At 42.2% G+C, this 18,485-nt stretch overlaps 3 protein-coding genes and 1 long non-coding RNA gene across 6 annotated transcripts; 2 read left to right on the top strand and 2 right to left on the bottom strand.

Annotated features, from left to right (window-relative positions):
* Nucleotides 1-34: 34 nt before the first annotated feature.
* On the bottom strand, nucleotides 35-6,168 carry s100v2 (S100 calcium binding protein V2). The gene is made up of 3 exons (XM_086014074.1): nucleotides 6,006-6,168; nucleotides 2,602-2,733; nucleotides 35-435 (listed from the first exon to the last, which is right to left on the bottom strand). The coding sequence occupies exons 1-3, from the start codon at nucleotides 6,012-6,014 to the stop codon at nucleotides 265-267; spliced, it is 312 nt and encodes a 103-aa protein (XP_085870200.1). The 5' UTR covers nucleotides 6,015-6,168; the 3' UTR covers nucleotides 35-264.
* Nucleotides 6,055-11,475, bottom strand: thap7 (THAP domain containing 7). 3 transcript variants are annotated; one of them, XR_015082029.1, is made up of 6 exons: nucleotides 11,404-11,475; nucleotides 10,490-10,569; nucleotides 10,250-10,387; nucleotides 9,760-9,861; nucleotides 7,654-8,681; nucleotides 6,055-6,158 (listed from the first exon to the last, which is right to left on the bottom strand). XR_015082029.1 is itself a non-coding variant. In XM_086014065.1 (6 exons), exons 1-6 carry the CDS (start codon nucleotides 11,404-11,406, stop codon nucleotides 7,854-7,856), a joined length of 1,053 nt encoding a protein of 350 aa, XP_085870191.1. In that variant the 5' UTR covers nucleotides 11,407-11,475; the 3' UTR covers nucleotides 7,718-7,853. The 3 variants fall into 3 exon arrangements, 2 of the variants coding, with proteins under 2 accessions (XP_085870190.1, XP_085870191.1); XM_086014065.1 differs by lacking the exon at nucleotides 6,055-6,158 and having other exon boundaries at nucleotides 7,718-7,921; nucleotides 8,020-8,681; XM_086014064.1 differs by lacking the exon at nucleotides 6,055-6,158 and having other exon boundaries at nucleotides 6,273-8,681.
* Nucleotides 6,211-10,153, top strand: LOC147132132 (uncharacterized). The gene is made up of 3 exons (XR_015082030.1): nucleotides 6,211-6,266; nucleotides 7,702-8,689; nucleotides 9,777-10,153. It is a non-coding gene; the product is annotated as an uncharacterized LOC147132132 (long non-coding RNA).
* Nucleotides 11,098-18,013, top strand: LOC147132130 (protein TMEPAI-like). Its single transcript, XM_086014072.1, has 5 exons — nucleotides 11,098-11,131; nucleotides 11,882-12,378; nucleotides 15,904-16,064; nucleotides 16,146-16,196; nucleotides 16,972-18,013. Exons 2-5 carry the CDS (start codon nucleotides 12,168-12,170, stop codon nucleotides 17,377-17,379), a joined length of 831 nt encoding a protein of 276 aa, XP_085870198.1. The 5' UTR covers nucleotides 11,098-11,131; nucleotides 11,882-12,167; the 3' UTR covers nucleotides 17,380-18,013.
* Nucleotides 18,014-18,485: the final 472 nt, after the last annotated feature.

The following is an 18,485-nucleotide window of genomic DNA, read 5'->3' as shown; positions in this document are numbered from 1 at the left end:
TTGTGAGTAGATTTGGTCAGAGAGAAAACTAGCCTGCTTTGGATTGTGATTTTATTACACAACGCATGATGGAAATGTTAAAACCTGTCATATAGAGATGATAGCGTATAAAAATGGAATGCCTTGCTCGTGGGCCATCTTCTTTTGTATTCTGCCCGACACCTGATGATGATTGGTTCTACATTTCCACGGTGGGTTGGGGGTGGAACCTCTGAGCTGTTTTTTTTGTTGTTGTTGTTGTCGTCGGTTGTTTGTTGAGGGTGTTCACAGGAGGGCGCAGCTGCACGAGGTGCCCTTGTTGCCGCCGAGGAGGCCGTGCTGCGAGCTGGCTAGACTCTGGATTAAATTCCAGAAGTGGGAGAAGGAGATGCCCTCGCCGTCACCTACGCCCATCTTCCGCAGGACCTCGCTCAGGCCCTGTTCTGTCAGGAAGCCCTGCGGAAACATGTGGAAGGAACTCAAAATATGTTTTTCTCCACTGGTGACGCACAATTACCAACACGACATGCAAATGCATGACTTCGGCTCAATCAACCTCTAAAGTAGGGAAGCTGTACTTTTTTTTAGCAGCCCGCCGCACATACTACAATATTTGTGTGTGTGTCACTTCACAACAAGCAGCAGTTTGGCAATTAGTGAACAATTTGTCTGAATATAAAACAGTTAAACATGTAACTAAACTTCACACAACACCATATTGTTTATCCTCTGCAAAGAACTTTTGTCGTCATATACAGAATGTATTCTGTGTATTGTACTGCCACCCAGTGGCCAAGACATGCACACCAGAATGAGTCATGTCAAGTCTCTATGGTCATTGAGTTGAAGCAAAAATGGTTTAATTTCTTTGCAATCTATTTAATTGTATCATTACTGTTTGCTTTTATAAAGTATAATACTATAGAGTGCTACTTTTCTGATTAAAAAACACATTTTTGACATTTTTGTTTTTGGGGTGAGGCTGGAACAGACTAACGGCTTTTCCATTCATTTCAATGGGGAAAGATGATTTACCTAAAGGGGCTTTTCCAGATGCAAAGATAACATTTCTCTTCATAACGCTTCACCGAATAAAGACGATTCAATTTCAGACGCAGAACTGGTTTGCTCCGCTTTCTGCTCCACGCCAAGATCCGATTTGCCGGCATAATGATCCTCAAGCAAACACTGCTTTAAAACTGGTCAGTTTACTACATTGCTCTTGTTTGTTTGCCTTTTCATTTGCAGAAAGCTTTGACATGCCACTTTTTCAAAAATGACTATAATACACACAAACGATGCACACTAAAGTAGACAAAAAAAAGTATTATCCCTGCAACTTAGCACAGTGAACCAACCAGCGCAAAGCAGCCGCGAACACGCCCGTCTCCAATTCTCACCTCCACCTTTGTGTCCGAAGAGTAAATATACCTTGAGGCTTTAACAGTAGCACAAAGTATGTAAGGCTATATTCGAGCCGCGTTCCTTCTGCCGCTCGCAAGGGCCAACGGTTAACTGGAGGAATTCAAAGCATGTGCTGAATGATCACGGGGCTGTCGGAACACTGACGGCCGGGAACCGTTAAAATATGCCCACCCCCAGGCCCATTTGTTTGAAAACAAGAACAATTATGGAAAATTGACTTTTTGATGGCTTGACAATAATATCTGATACCGTCTCTTCACATAAAAGTTAACAGAAACCAAGCTGTGGTTCTTCGCGTAGGATAAAGAATCTACGCTTGTGTGTGTAGTTGCGTGTGTTGAAATCGATTGTGAACAAATAAGTGTATATGTTGTTTATAGTTTTATAACTACAGCAATATCAAGGCTAGTTTTTTTTTGCCTGTTGATGACTTTGCCCGTTGTGTGTTAGCATTGAGCTAATGGACTTTAAAGCAAAGTGTGTGTTTTTTGTTAAATTCACAGCGTGTAGTTCTCTTTGTTTTATGGTCTCTGGAGAGCCTGCCCACACATCGAGTAAGGAATTAAACATATGATTGCTCTGGGGGGGTGGGTGGTACTTGTAAACTGCTGCCTTCGTGAATAAAAATTTTCCACACTCTGGGCTCCGCTTCCACAAGTAAAAGCCACTAGCCTTGACGCAATCACCACTAGGTATAACAACAAAATAAAAGTGATATTTTTTGTTTTTAAGAAAAGGCAAAAATAAGGCCAGCACAATAAATTCAATCCGTTTTTCCTCCTCAGACTGTCAAACAGGTCAATTTGAGCCACAACATCAAAATTACCATGAGTTCCCTTGCTGCAGAAAAAAGAACAGCTTCCATTTATAGGTATCAATCATGGTGTATACACGCCAGAACGCAGCGGAAAAGACGCCTGGACAATATGTTGAGTTGCTCTCAAGGCTGCGAGTGCGGTTGGCTATGGTTTCCGCTTTCCACCCCCCCCAGCGCGCATCTTTTAGAGGCGTCGCTCAAGTCCGCGGAGGCGCTTACACCACACAATCGGACACGCATGTCGTCCCCGAGCGATCCTCCTTCCTCGCTCGTCTGCGTGTATGAAACAAGCAGCCACACCCAAGCTACTATAAATCCACTGGTTGTGTGTGTGTTTCTGTGTGTGTGTGTGGTGGCGGGGGCTCACACGTCAGTCTTACCTTGGCCAGGTTGGGCAGCTGAGAGGACAGAAGCCCTTTGAACTCGTCCACCTTTAGCGTGGAGCCGTTGTCGGCCGAGGCCGAGTGGAACTGGGTGACCAGTGTGTTGATGGCGCCCTCCAGGTCCGAGTACTAAACAAGACAAGAACAAGACAAGAAATTGGAAACCAACTGTATGCTCCGAGTCCGCCTTTAGGCTGTTTTTACACTATATAGAATGCTACATAGAAGGTTTTTTAATTGTTTTTTTTTCATGGATTTTGACAGTATAAACTACAGGCAAGGCCAAATTTTTATTACATTGTGGCACAATATTCCATGCAGCAGCGGTGTACTGGATGAGATGCGTCATAATTTCGAGCAAAAAGAGGCAAAGAAGGCCCTCAACAAAGCTGCAGTCATAATCGTTCCCACGGAGTCGAGAGATCAACGTCTCAGTGTTGCTGTATGTTTATAATTCCGGTAACACCGATGCTAATTTCAGCTAGCCAGTCTATGGTGTTTCGTAGTATACGTTAGCTTTAAGCTACAGGACTTTTGAGAGGGGAAAAAAAAAATAAACGAGTGAACATTTTGCGGTTTAAATATACAATGTTTCATGTACTTTTGTTGTATGTGTCAGTTTTATATTAAAATTCAACGCAAGCAAACTTTGCATCTTATTTGGACAATTGAGCAAACGAGTGAGAACAGGAATACTTTGAAAAGTGTGCTTTAACACATTTAAATACATTTGAATGTGTTCAAGAATGTATGAGGGGTAAAACTCCAAAACAATGTTTTTCCCCATGTTTTGCAGATTTCCACCTATCCGGAATGTATCCCCTTGCAATAAATGGGGCTCACTGAATACCTTTTTGCTGCTGCTACTATGCAATGTGCTGCTATTTTATCTCATATTGTTACAATGTTGTTGTTGTTTCACTTATGCTCCTTGAAAGGAGCAACTATCCTAATCTACACTGTGCAAAGACAACAAAAGCCATTCTATTCTACCCTTGGGCACCCTTATACTTAGGCACACCTCTCAGGTCAATGTTGAGCCACTCTTTGTTCCACCCACCTGCTACATTTGTTTCTTTGGTGCGCCAAAAATGTTCCTGGGTCAATGTGACCCGCTGCTTGTTTAACCATCCAAAAATTAAACAAGGGGACTTTCAAAGGCGTCTAAAGTGTGAAACGTTCTGCTATTCGGTTAAGTACCACAAGGGCCTTAACTGCTGAAGTCGCTTGAGGGTTAAAAGCATACAAATCATGAAGTCACCAGTCACGAGGCTTTTCAACTAGAAATGATGCAGGATTGTAGACCACGATAACGCAGCCCACGGCCAGGCAATCTCCTTCAAAAAATATCAAGTTCCAAGACCATTGACTTTTTTTTTTTAAGACATAAAGAATTAAGTGCAATACAGTGAGCTCCAGTTTATCTCGGTGGCTACATACAGACATTACGGTAGGTGCCCACCCGTGACATGCAAAACACTTTTTTTTTTTTATGTTTTACCGCTCTTTCACTTTTTTTCACTGTTGAAAAGTTCACTGGTGGTTTCCCACATGCAAGGGCATTACAGTAAATAAGTATGTTTAAAAAAAAAACATGAAAATGAATGCTTAAAAAAAAAAACGCAGTGTAGCAAGGGCGCTTATGATGAACTTGAAGACTGCAGTGGAATAGCCCTGTTGCGGATAGCAAAAACCTGCAAATAATTGACCCCCCCCCAAAAAAAAGATTCATAATTGCCTATGGGTATCGCAAGATTACAGGAAAGCATTACATTTGTTTAAATGAAGCTCCTCAACTCATCATTGGCACCAAGATACCACAAAATGGCGGCAAACTTAGCCTACATGAATCTCTTAATGTTATTCCTTGGCATCAAAATGCCAAAAGACGGCAAGGCAATACTTTGGCCTGAGCACAAAAACAGGGAATATGTGCGCTTTCACGCGTATATGCTGTAGTGTCATTTTGGTATTATTTGGAACTTGTACACAGTGTGTTGGAATCATTTATTCCGCTGCCTATTTGTGATATAATAGACTTTATATCACAGACCAATTACCATCCAGAGGGCCAATCAGGGTCTTCTCAAAGTGCCACAAATTAAGTTACGATGAGTATTTTGAGGCTTCTATAACCACAGTTCCTCTGCAGTTCTACTTTTTTTTTTTTTTTTTTACAACTGCAAGCAAAACCACATGAATACGGTACAAGGCGCCGTGTCCACCTCCCAACATCAAGTCACATGACACACACAAGTTAGTGTTCTCTACTGAGAAAAAAATAAATTGCGACTACTAGCTATTCCATGCATGCAGGCAGGCAGCTTTGTCACACACACACACGCACGCACACACATTGGGGGAAAAAAAAAAAAACACCACACCCTTGTTCTTTTAAGAATGACAAGCTGCTGCAAGCCCTTCACTTCTGCACTTGTCATTTTTCGCGGCTAGCGGAAATGGAACAAACTAAAGTTTTATGAGTTTATTTTTGTTTGTATGTATTTGAGCCACTTCAAAGCATAATCCACGAAACAGTTTTGTATTTCTGTACAGTTTAGCCCTAAACTAACCAATATTACTTATGATCTGTCATGATCATCATATTTGTATTTTAATCTTGAAAACACAGCACATTTATGTTTATTTGTTAACATTTTGGGTCATGGTCGACTTATAGAATGGAGGCATTTTCAAGTAAATTATATGAATGTTCTTTTTTTTTTTTTAGACGTAATGCTCCCACCAGTTGAGATGCTGGTCAGTAATAAAAACATCGACATTAATAGGCGGGGTGGACAACCTAAATACTGAATGCATTAATACAAATAATAATAAAAACAGGCTCATTATATTCAAATATACACATTTTGGTGCATTGTGTTTGTAACCCGTGGTGAACTTAAAAAAATGCCGCCGGATGATTAACTTCAGTGGTCAAGTGGATCCCATTCCGCCTTTTTTAGTTTACTTAAAAAAAGAAAGCCATCTTGTTTTAATTAAACAAGTTAATAACGCGCGTGCGCCGTCCGACTTTTGGAAAAACTTCTTCATACGTTTAGGGAGGGGCCGCTTGCAAGCGTCGCGGTTCGAAGAAGTTTTGCCTCGTACTGCCTTGCGCGTTTCAAGTGTGTGATTCATGACACGAAAAGCGGACCAGAAAGTTGTCTGATGTCAAGAAAACGAGTTGAAAATCGCTTTTTGTTGGCTGGGTTTTCACGCGCGTCCTCGATCGACTGACCGCTTCAGCCGTGACGCGCGCCGCCCACGAGTGTCTTAAAACGCAACATGCAGCGCAATTTGACGGCGAACGAGAGTCAAAAGACGTTGTTTGTAACTCAAAGTGAGCGTTCGCCTGGAAATCGATGCGAATTTGCTGGTTGGTTACGTCGGTTTCCTACCTGAGGCATGTCGACTGTTGGCTCGAATGTGGCAACTTTGACTGGTCCTGCGTGTCTATCCACTCCTCTTACTGTGCATGTGTGTCACTGTGTGTGGATCTGCGTTGTTGTCAGCAGCTGGCAGCCGTCCGGGATCCTCCCTCCTTCCCCTCTCTGCAAAAGACAAGAGGAGAGGTGGTGGTGGTGGTGGGGGGGGGAGCAGCAGGAAGAAGGAGCTGCAAAAAGGGAACCAAATGCGCCATAATGTGACATCACGACACGGTGTGTGGGTTTGTATGTTGCCCATGCCATTGTGATTGTTGGATGAGTGTGTTTTGTACAAAAAGTGTGTCCTGTTCCTCTGAGGTCCTTCCACTCCACATCTGGAAAGTTTTAGTTAAGACAGTCTTGTAGCTGTGTGCTTTTTTTTTTTTTTTTTTTTCCAATTTAACAAGCTCCATTTTGAGATTTTTAGCATGCATTGCACTGATTGGCATTAAAGTGTAAGCATGGTAATTGAAAGCAGTTTTGAAATCATAGGAATAAAAAAAAAAGGAGGGGGAAGGAGGAGGAGGACGAGGAAACAGGCGCAACCGCATTCCTTCTATCTGGTTTTATGAGCGAAGGCCGTCACTGGAGTGCGCGCGTGTGTGTGCGTGTGTGTGTGTGAGGCGGTCGCTCCGCTTTTTGGTTCAAATCACCCAAATAAATGTACTCTTAAACAAAACAAAAAGGCAGGATTTTAGAAGCAGATGTTGAGTATTTATTCAAAGATGATGTCCTTGAGGGGGTGTTAAGGGTGCGTCCTGTTAAATATGATCTAAACACTGTGTTGGAAGGAGGGGGGGGGGGTATCCAAAACAAGCCCCCGCCCACCTGAAGCCACTCAAATATGGGAAGAAGGGGTCGCCCGCCACGCCCGACCACTGAATTGTTTCGGTATGATAGCATAACTTTGCACGGTGGAGTCTATTGCATTTAAACCACACATAAAAGTGAGTGTGAACATTTCCAATCACTAGTAAATACTGATGTTTCTATAAGATTATTAAGGGGTGTGTCTGTTAGAAAAAAATAAGCAAATGTTGACTTGGGGGGGGAAAAAAAAAAAAAAAAAAAAAAAAAAGTCAACATCGACTTCTAGAAAGCCTGAGAATTTACGTAGTTGGATTGTATACAAAACTGTATTTGTGTATTCTGGACATCCATGTATTAGGGATGTGGTCCTTAAAAATGCAACCTGTGCCCGCAACTATAATTGACTTCCAATTAGATTTTTTGTAAAAAATTGAACGGAAACTCACAGTACTTTGTAATAAAATGACATTCTCGTGTGGAGCTTAAAAAAAAAAAAAAAAAAAGTACTTTTAAAAGGCTTTATTACCGATTCCATAAGATTTGGCGTGTGGCTATTAAAAAAAGAACACTAAAATTGAAAATTAAGTAGAGTAGACAAAGTTGCACTGTAACTTGTACAAAACAGAGTGGGGGAGATGTTTTCGTTTTGTGAGTTAATTTTATGCGATTATTCGAGATGTGGTTCGGAAAAAATGCAATTGTACACACAGATAACATTGGCTTCCAGTGTGCTAAATGTACTGTCATAGGTATTCAAATGACATTCTATCACTTTGGAGGTAAGGTTTGAAAAATATGTTGTTTTAAATACCGTGATGACCCCATTTACTCTCATCTGTTGACCACAATCACTTGTCAGTTTGTCAGTTGGCAAACTCGTTGCTGAGTTGCAGGTGAAAGCCCTCCAGGTGCTCTTTCAGTTTCTCCCTCACGTCGTCACTCAGTTCTCCCGGCGAGGCGTCGAGGGCCGGACATTGCTGGCTTCCCGTTTGGGCCGGACCGCCTCCGTTCTCAGAGTCCGCTTGGGACACTGGGACGACCTGGCTGACGACGTCCTCCACGCTCAGATAGTTCTGGAGCTGGTTTTCGGTGGGGATGGGGACCACAATGAACTGCGTCTCGGCTTCGGCTTGTACCCACAGTAGCGACTGTTGCGGGTCCTGACTATGAGACTCACCTTCAAACTCACAAAGGCAATCGGGCAAGTGTTGCGTAGCTTGGAATGCAAGTGGGAGACTTTGACAATGAGTCCCTTTCGAGTTAAATTCTTCTGTGAAGTCTTTCTCAGGAGTCTTCGCAGAGTCCCCAGGAATCACCGGGTCTAGACCGTTCTCCGTTTCCGACATTCTGTACCCTCTGCCGCAGTAACAGCAGTACTTCTCTGCATCACTCCCTTGTGGACGGCAGCCCCGCCTGCTTGTGGACTCGTCTCTGGTCTCTTGCATCTTCTGCTGTCTGTCGCGCAGCCGCAGCAGGGACCCCCGCAGCCGATTCTCCCGGCGCCGGGCGGCGTGCAGCTGCCGCAGGGTCTTCTCCAGGTAGTCCACAGCCTTGTCGTAGCGCCTCCGCCACAGCAGGGGGCAGAGCTGGGCGTAGCTGTGCTCCTTGGGCAGGTAGAAGCCCGGTCGCGGGGGGAGGCGCCGCATGTAGCGCGACGGCGAGACGGAGCGGGGCGGCGACGTAGGCGGAGGTGAAGGTGAAGGTGAAGTCTTCTTGCTCGCTTGAGAAGATCCGGGTTGCTCCTTGTCGGTCTCGGTGGCTTCAAGCGATGGCTGAACCGTGGATTCATCTGGAGTTTGACACTTAGCAGTGCCGAGCTCGCCTGAAACTTGTCCACTTCTACACGGGTAAGCAGATACAGCCATATGAGCAAATCAGCATGATTGTTTGCAACAGCGATCGTTGTATAGCCGTACCTCGGCGTGCACTGTTCGTGATACCAGGAATCACTCGGCTGATTGTCGTGAATTGCAAGCGAAAATGTAAGTGACTAACTCAATAGATATCGGAAGAGAACTTCACAACAAGAAGCAATTTGGCAGATAGTGAACAATTCTTCAAAAATATTGTTTATTGCCACTCTAAGTTGAAGTCTACTCGAAAGGTAAACATAAAAGAAAGAGAATTGCATTTTTTACACTATTAGCAGAAACAGCAGATAAATGGCTGAGGAAAGTCTACTAGCTTAATGCTAACGCATAATGTATACGTAATAGATGGGCTAAAAAAAAACTAGCATCAATGTTGCGGTAAATGTAAACTATAAAAAAAAATCTATAAAAATATCATTTACAGTTCAAAATCGTTCTGTAAATGGAGTAAATATCTAATTTTTCAACATAGATCGGTGCGGCTTATACATAGGTGCGGATTATGTGGTTTTTATTTTATTTTTATTTTTTTTTCATTATTTTTAGAATAGAGTGGGTGCGGCTTATAGTCCGGAAAATACGGTAATTATTGCAGCTCACTGAGCAGTTGTGACCGTCTTCTTTACATAGATTCATATGCATGCATTATACTGCCCTCTAGTGGCCAAAGCGTGCACACCAGAAGGAGCCGCGCAATAACTGCATGAAAGCGTTTATTTCTTCACATTCTACTTAATTGTCAATTCTGTATATCTGTATAAAATACAATACAATAGAATGCTATTTTTTTTCTTTAAAAAAAAGTCCAGCTTTTTTTGTTTTTTTGTTCAATGGGGAGGTACAACTTGAGGTGAGTGTTTTGAGTAACGAGCGTGGTCAAAGAACAATTAAACTTGTATGTCAAGGCACAACTGTATTTAAAATTGGTATAGAAATAGGCAGATAACAAAAGACTTATTTGGTGGTGTAGTTTGACACTTCAGACCCAACTATTTGTATAAAAGAAATCAAGAAGACAATTATCCATAACATGTCCCCTATCCCACCTGTCTTCTTGTTTCAGGACCTTCCCCAGCCACTTGTATTTGCTCGCAGATGATGAATCAAACACTGTGGGAAACGCATCTTCCCTCAGTCTCCTGATGCCACTAAAAAGCACAAAAAAGGAGCAGGTAGTGAGTAGTTATCTCACTTTAGTGGCAAACCCCTGAGCCCCTTTAGACTTTGTTGCTAACCAAAACATCAGGACCGTCTTCCAGACGGATTAAAAGCATGAGGACTTACCGCATTCTTTAAAAACTTTACGGCCCATTATAATAGATAATTCCAGTAGACTGACATGCAGCTGCTTCGCTATGTTGTGTGAATATGCATTCATGTTACGGGGAAGCTGAATTGCAGTCAGCCTTGTTTTAGGGTTGGAAATAAACAAACCTCCACTTTCACTCCATAAAAACTTGTGCATATATTATTCTCAATTGGTGTAATACTGTATTTACTAATGATGCAGGTTATTTGGTCTTGGTGTTTACTGACCTGCAACTGGCCATCTCAAAGCTCTCCGGCGTGAAGTGCTTGGAGCAAAAGTACACAAAGTTGGTCTGAGGGTCCCAAGAGTCGGCGCGGTGGGAGTTGCTGATCCAGAGGTTCCGACGGGAGGCTTCTTTTGGCAACCTGTGCCATCGAATATTAGCAGTTGACGAGGTCATAAATGGTCAATCGTTAGCTCAGCTATGCAAGATTGCAAAAACATTGTAGACAATGCTTTTATATTACTTGTGGAATGTGATGCCTGCATTACGGGTCTCACGGTTGTCACGGGATTTGCAACCGCCAGCAGAACAGTGTCTGGGCATCTGAAAGCGATTTAAAAAAAGATGATGATGAAACATTTGTATATCGTGATCACGCCCAGGGCCAACACATGGGTCCATCAAAAGTAGAATATTGAAGATTTCTTTTTTTTAACATTATTCAACTACATCACAAAAGGCGAAACATTTCAATGATTGGTAAAGTTCTACACCACTGCAAAATAGTGTGCTATACAGTACTGAGAACTTAAAAGGGATGGCGTACAAATTAACTGACATAACCAAAGGGTAAACTTTATTACAATTAATTGATTCCACATTGTTAAAAGTGCAACTTGTACTTGTGTGAAATTACAAAACCATCATTAACTTTGAAAAGATGCTTTAATAGATGATAATAAAAAAATAGCTACTAATTCTAAGAAATTTTTAAAAAGTAAGAAGAGCAATAGCCACAACTCCAGCGCATTGACCCGACGGAAACGAAACTGACTGTGGGGGAAAGAAAACAAGAAAAAAAAAAAAACCTCTTCCTGCCACGCACGCGCAGTGCTCATGTAGCTGCCACGTGCTAAATGCTAACATGGACTCCATCTTATCGAATGTCAGTGTTTGTACAAACTACTAAAGCAAGAAAAATTATGAAATGTGTTTCCATCTCGGAGAACTTCTCACTTCGTTGCCAACTGTAGCGGAGCCAACTTTCTATTGCTAATTTAGGCGAGTGCCAAACAATTAACAGGCTAGAGCGAAACGAGCCATCTCGCCAACGCGCCATGAAGGCTACGGAACGTCAAACATATTTTTGTTTTTGCTTCAAGCCTAATAAATGACTAATATTTGGCAGTTTGGCTGTTTATTGTAAAAGTATACTACCATGCGCCGAAGAGTTGACCTCAGGAAGATGGCTGCTGTGTCTTCCTTGCACCTTTTTCCGGTTATACTGACGTCACTATTTTTTCTTTTAAGAGAAGCTTTATTTACACGAACCCCTTTACATTTGACTTCTAAACATAACTTTTAAAACATGACATTAGTGTAAATAAATAGAAAACACAATAGTGGCATGTTTTTTTTTTATATACTATTGTAAATTATTTCCGAAAAACTTAATGATGAGTTTTGTCAAAAAAGAGAGAAGCATGTGTGGGAGCTTTAAGGCACGAAACAAATACGTTGTTGAGTTCTCAAAATGGGTGTTTATTGTTTGATTTTGATTTATTTTCAAAGTAACATAAGAAGCAATGACATGTTTGTTGACAACCTATATGATTACATTTTGCTACTGTATGTAAAATTGTGGCCTCTGAGTGCATCTTCCCATGCATGTATGTAACGGAGCTCTTGTCTGCAGGTCACGGTCAGAGATGGGGGAGTTTTTGTGTGTGCGTGTTTGTTTTAATGCAGAGGCTGTCTGGAGGATGTGTCTGACCGGCCCTCAACTCCATTGTCCCCCATCCAGTCCTCCCCCACGAAGTTGGGGGGTGGGTGGGTTGTAAATCACAACGCCTCGCAGCAGTCAGACGCGGATGCAAAGCGTCGGACAGCGCATCTTTTCTTTCTTCCCCATCCTATGGCGAGGTTGCTGGAAGTCCAAATGAGGATCCCGGTAGCCAGAATCCGCATGTAGCCAGGGCTGCATGCGGAGGCTCCGGGCTGCCTGCAACGGCGGTGGCGGTGGCGGCGGCGGCGGCGGCGGCGGCGGATCCTCCTCCTCGCCCCAACGGCTTCTCCGGCGTCCCGGCGGCCGTCTCATGCGAAACCCAGCGGCCCATTTGCGAAGCTCCAGCCCCACACAGTCCAATGGTTATTGCTCTTGCACCGGACCCCAGCCACAGGGCATGGATATATGTAAGGCTATTTTACTTCAATAATCTGCATTTTTAGGATTGGATTTAACGCGTATGGTGAATGTAAATGCCTGAATGATGTGGCGAGATGTCTGCAGGTGTATCCCAGCCCGAGCACAACTCTTGCAGCACTTTCCACTGCATGATTACATAATATGCATTCATAAATATGACCATTTTGTGATTTGTTTTGCGGAGTCTGCACTGTTGGGAGGATGCATGGTAGAGGCGTTCCTGTGTGTTTGCAGCAAATTGTGTCTTTTGGTCATGGCTGGCTGCAACATATATGACAACCCTGTAACGATATAATGCCAAAAAGTAAATGAAATAAAAAATAAAAAAATCCCAAAACGTTATAATAGTCGGTGTGACACTGCACTAGTAGAGGGCCACTAAACATATTTTAAATCCGAACTCTGCATAATTTTTTTCATACTGTAGCTCACGTATAGGCGTGCCTAATGAAGTGACCGGTGAAGCTTGGACTTCCTGCTCCTGTATGGAAATGTCATGACATGTATATGTGAAAATCATATGATGCATCAAGCATTTGTGGCTTTTTCAAACAGCTATCTGGTTTGTTTGTTTTATTCCCATGTGTAACATTTCAAGCGACACATAAGCCATATGGCTGTTTACATTCTCAGAACACACTAAACGACACCCCCAAATTGCACATAACACCACAAATTAACACTAGGCAGATAGGCTGAGTAATTTTACTTGATGTTAGTCGGTTTGCATTATAGATAGATAGATTGCTTGATGGATGGATGGACAGAACCAAAGCTGTGTTGTGATACAAGAGATGTAGCAACAATTTTGCATTTTTCACAAAACAATGCCCATTTTGTTGAGCGTTAATTAACAATACGACGACTGTTTTTTATAATAGGAAATATGATTTTAAAGCTCACAGAGGCACCAATCCTGGTTTTTGTTGTGGTGGGAACGGGGCCGGACGGGGGTAAAACTAAACAAAAAAAACACACGTCCAGATTGATTTGCGATGCACCAGACTCCTCATTATAGCCGGCTGTCTGTCTCGGGGTCGTTCCTCCCCAAGGCTGGGGGGTAGGTAGGTGGGGGTCAAGGGTGAAAGGTGAAGGTCTGTCAGCCAGGGTCTGTGTCTGATTCTTTGTCTTCTTCCCCTCGCTCTTTGTTTGCACGGCGCATAGCCAGCACAAGACAGTTTTGCTTTTTCTCTACCCATGTCGCCAAATTAATACTCAGACATTGAATTGTTATTTTCAAAGTACAACATTTTTCTAAATGGTCATTTTGGGGCAATAGTGGACTTGTAAAGTCACTGCTGGATGCATTTATTTGGACTGTACCTGCTCTCAGAGGGCTACAAGATCAATACGGCAGTCAAAAAAATGTCACCAGGCATATGCATATGCATATATATATATATACATATATATATATATGTATATACATATATATGTATATATATGTATACGTATATATATATATATATGTATATACATATATATGTATATGTATATATATATATATATATATATATATATATATATATATATATATATATGGCTGGATAGGGTGAGTAGATTTACTTTGAGTCTGATTTAGTATTAGAAATGCATGAATAGATCCAAAAGAATCCTGGGAAAAGAAGGCACTACAATATATGTCCTGTACAGTAAAATTACACAATAATAATACAAAAATATAATAATAAGATACTTATTAATTCCAACATTTTTTTAATTAATTGATTCTATTTTTTTTTTTAAGTTATCATTATTATTATTCTTTTTTATTATGCATGACGAAAACACAAAAGCAATACTGGTCAGAAGTTAAATTATGAATAACTTGGCAATGATTGGAAGAATGTCAGTAATGCTACATTTTGAGAGTTTTTTTCCTCATTTGTAGAAAAAAAATCTTTTTTTAAAAAAGTTGAATTTAAAAAGAGCAAAATGCACAAAAGGTGGCCGTACATAGACAAATTATTCACAGGCAGTATCAAATATAAATCTAGCATTTAATCGGTACAATGATAAGAGTCCTAATTTGCCAAAAAACACATGAAATCGCAATATTTCTATAGATGTGCACGTAACAATGTTCCTATTTCGATTGGAAATACAGCTCTTCAAAAAAGCTCATCAACATGCAGTGTTTACATTTATTCAAATCAAGGTCAGAGAGGCAAGGTCACAAAAGCAGCCTCCCATTTGCATGCACCATTTTTGAATATTAGATTGGGATTAGAGACATAGCTAATGAGCCAGATGGCGTCTGATCTGCTGCGCCTTGCCTTCTCTCTCTTTGACTGGCCCTCCCCGTGATTAAACTGTGAGTGTGTGTGTGTGTGTGTGTGTGTGTCTGTGTATTGTGTCTAGACGCGTCTGGGTAATAAATGGTCCAATAAATGATCCCCCACAACCCAGACCACATGGCTCATCCAGCTCGTATCAACCCCCTGCTCCCTTCTCCCCTTTAGTTTTACAATGCAATCCCTCCCCTCTTTTAAATGAAATAAAATACGTCAAAGGAGCCTGTTAGCACACGCTGTTATTATCACAGCAGATAAAGTGATTAGCTGGGAGCCGAATAGTACTGCTTTATCCCATCAGAGTTATATTTATGCGTGTCAGTCATAGCAAAGCATTTGTTATGATTGTCAAGGCAATGTTCGATATAGTTGAAATGACCAAAATGGCAGACCTTTTTTGTATTTTGCAGTAAATTTCATGTTGCAAAGTAAAACTGGATTTGGGGTCTGAATTTTCCCCCCCAACACTTGTTGGGTGCTTCTGAGTGGGAGTGAGTTGAGTTCTGTCTTTTTTTTTTGCTTCCGTTCTCCGACCACATGACATGACAAAAACTCAAGTTCTTCACAATTTAGCATCAATTTGATAGCAATCAAACAAAATCTCCAGGCCAAATTCATCTTTGAACGGAATGGAAACTGCAAAAAATCCCCAATGTCTGCCTCGAACCAAAATGGCAGACTTCCTGTCTTATCTGGCGTGGTTTCTTGGGACTTTTTTGTGGGTCTATTGATGACACGTTGTGAAGTGAAACTGGCATAGAGGGCTAAAATAGTGTAATTTCACAAAATCTTAACGAAAACTTTGATTTGAAAGGATCCTTGAAAATGGCCAAAATGACTAAAATCGCAGCTTCAAAACACAATAGCAGATGTGAAACTGGCTTTAGGCACTGATTTGATGTAAACTCAGTATGATGACTTTATTTGAGTGTGGTATCGAAATAGTTAACTGTACCTAATGTTGTGGTGAGGAATTGAATTTTTAGGATTTGTTTTCTCAAGTAAATGTAATTTCCTTCCTTTGTCGTCTGATGTTGGCACGATTGTCTCTAAATGAATCATTTCACGTATAAGCGAGCTTGAAAGCCCCGACTTTTATCATTTTTATCGGGAAAAAGCTGCGGCCCAGTTACCATGACGACCAGTGCATCACAGTAAACGCCGCCTGTGTTTTCTAACGTCATCTCGCCTTCCTTCCAATGTCTCCCGTGTCCGCAGCTGAACTGGAGCTGGTTCAGATAATACTTATCCTGCTGGCGATGAGCGTCATGGTGGCCGTGGTCGTGTGCCTTCTCATCCACTACCGCCTTGTCGCCCTGTCCCTCCTGGGCCGGCTCGGCCACGCTCAGGAAGTCCCGGCGGCGGAGGTGCGGCGGCGGGTGAGTGGCGAGCGACTGATCGCTACGTGCCCGTTTGGTGGCGAACACGTTGTAACGAGTCGCTGCGTGTGTGTGTGTCAGGGTGCGAGTGGGTGGCCAAACGGCATGCTGAGTCAACGTGGACAAGGCCAGGTGGGTCATGCTTTTTGCCTTTGCTGTTCTTTCTCCATTACAGTAAGTCGGCGTTACCCAGCCAGCCGATCAGATCTGTGTCAAGTCTAAAAACATGCCCCGCCCCGCCCCCTGAAAAATATTTACAATCACCCATGCAGTGCTGTATCACGGTTCATCGTTCGCGCCACCACCATGTTGTTTTTTGTCTTTAGGTTGTTGTTGTTGTTGTTGTTTTTTTTAACGCATACTTACTAACTATTATGCCCTTGCATGTGGGAAAGGAGAGCCACAGTGAGTCAATGTTACTTGATTCTTTTTCAACCTAAGTGAATCACCAAAATGTTGCGAGCAACCTTGGTCCTATCTATTGCGCAATTCAAACTTCTAACGGAAGTCAGTGGGTAAAGATATGAGCGAAACAACTTAAGTTACCATGTACTATTTACCCTGCATCCACGAAATATTTTTACTTTACGAACCCTGTTTTTAATTCATGTTTTGTCTTCAATGAAAGAAATGTGGTGAGCACTGTGCATACTGGGGCAGCACCAGAACGCCCACTATTGACAAGATGCCACTGCTAACAACCCAGGCTAAACATAGCTCCTCCCAGCCATCCAATGTTTGTCTCTCAGCCGAGATGTATCACTTTATCATACTTTCCTAATTGGACAGTTTTTTGGGGCGGCATCTTGTGCCATCTTAGGGCGTTTCAGAAAGAGCACCTGGATGAGTGTCTCATAGTTTCATCTGGTTTTTTTTCCGTGGCCGGACCACACCTGTCTTCGTGCAGCACCACCAGCCGTGTCGCCTGCAGCCCACCTACCCCTACATGCCGCAGGAGACCGTCAACCTTCCCCCCATGATCCGCTTGCCCGACGGGGAGGAAAAGGAGCCCCGCAAGGCTCCCCGCAACTTCCAGCAACATCCAGAGCTGAAGCGCTCCTGCATTCGCGCGCCTCCAAACCGTAACGCCCTCATAGACAATTACGCACGCAACACCGGACCACGGGCGGCCAAACCGGAGTCCGGAAGCGGCGGCGAGAGGTCCGAGAGCCCTCCGCCCTCCTACAGTGTGACTATAGAGGACTCCGACTGTAAAAGTGCTCCCCCAGGTCTTAAAAGGTTACAAACAAGCTGGAACTCCGCTGAAAACACAACCTCCACCCAGGCTGTCCCTCATAACTCTTCAGTCACCTGAGAGACTCGACCAAACATTTTCTTTGTGATATTAAAATGTTATCAAAAGTTTTCTATGCGGTGCTAAAAAAAAAAAAATGTCTTCTGTTATTGTCTATTTTTGTAAGCTTTTCCATGTCTTTCTGCGATCCATTTTGAATCAGTGCCCTGATAAACAGTCATTACTCACAGAATGTACTGGGCTTTGTACTGGGCTTCGTGATGCAAAAGTGAGATAAAGTTGCACAGAGAATGCTTATATGCTTTTTTTTAATGATTTTTCGAGCTGCTAAAGCTTTTTGCTTGAGTCCAAGGGGCGTATATCTATACTTTTATCACGCTATAGACCCAGAGGCAATTTTCTGTTTTTGTTCAACACTAGCGGCGACCTTAACGGCACCATCTCAAGCACTTTTGCCTCTGAATCGACAAAACAACGGGAAGGAGGAGGACGCTTCCTCCGTATAAGCCATGCACAGCGATGTACTCTAGTCGGTGCATTTGACGTGATCAGCACTGACCTGAGTTTAAGCTACAGGTATAGACGCTGAATTTTGAGAACAAAACAATATCCTTGTCGTTTACATTTTCATGTTATTTAAAAAAGATTTTGTATTTATAAGGCGTAGCGGTTTACAATAAAAGGCTGAAAGTGATGCGGAGTGTCATTTCTTATTTTTACAGCTGTACTTCTGCAAGTTGGATGATGGATGGATGGATGAATGTATAGATAGATAGACAGATAGATGGATAGATACACTGACAGCCAGACAACTTGGAAGAGTATGATGTTGTATATGGTAAGTAAAATATATACAGTCTAATTATGCTGCATACCACAGTAATATTTGTACAATTAGTGCAGCAGAAGATAAAATAGGGACGGATAGAAAAAAAAACATCCCTGTTGTTATATTTTCATGTTTTCAGAAAAAGATTAATTTCCCTTTGAATTTCCCTTGTGGATTAATAAACCATCCAGGTTAACTAGCAAGCAAGCTTGCTAGATATGGTACAATACCTACCTATCTACTTACCTACCTATATAATGACATTTTAATGAACTATAATAAACCTAATACGTACAGTTTGTGAAGCATCTGTTGATATCCAAAATCTGTATGCATG

Source organism: Filicampus tigris, chromosome 18 (assembly GCF_054856515.1).
Source record: "Filicampus tigris isolate MCC_2025a chromosome 18, RoL_Ftig_1.0, whole genome shotgun sequence".
Taxonomy (NCBI): domain Eukaryota; kingdom Metazoa; phylum Chordata; class Actinopteri; order Syngnathiformes; family Syngnathidae; genus Filicampus; species Filicampus tigris.
Note: the sequence above shows the minus strand (reverse complement) of the source record. Positions and strands in the feature narration are given on the sequence as shown.

Bases quoted from the DNA above. Each gene is read 5' to 3' on its own strand.
- s100v2 (XM_086014074.1), bottom strand. The intron at 436-2,601 runs GTAAGACTGACG...ATGTTTCCGCAG, and splicing joins AGCTGCCCAACCTGGCCAAG to GGCTTCCTGACAGAACAGGG.
- thap7 (XM_086014064.1), bottom strand. The intron at 10,388-10,489 runs GTAATATAAAAG...TCGATGGCACAG, and splicing joins GCAGGCATCACATTCCACAA to GTTGCCAAAAGAAGCCTCCC. The intron at 8,682-9,759 runs GTGGGATAGGGG...TTACCCGTGTAG, and splicing joins GTCCTGAAACAAGAAGACAG to AAGTGGACAAGTTTCAGGCG.
- LOC147132130 (XM_086014072.1), top strand. From the start codon at position 12,168: ATGCGGAGGCTCCGGGCTGCCTGCAACGGCGGTGGCGGTGGCGGCGGC. The intron at 12,379-15,903 runs GTAAGGCTATTT...CCGTGTCCGCAG, and splicing joins GCCACAGGGCATGGATATAT to CTGAACTGGAGCTGGTTCAG. The intron at 16,197-16,971 runs GTGGGTCATGCT...GTCTTCGTGCAG, and splicing joins GTCAACGTGGACAAGGCCAG to CACCACCAGCCGTGTCGCCT.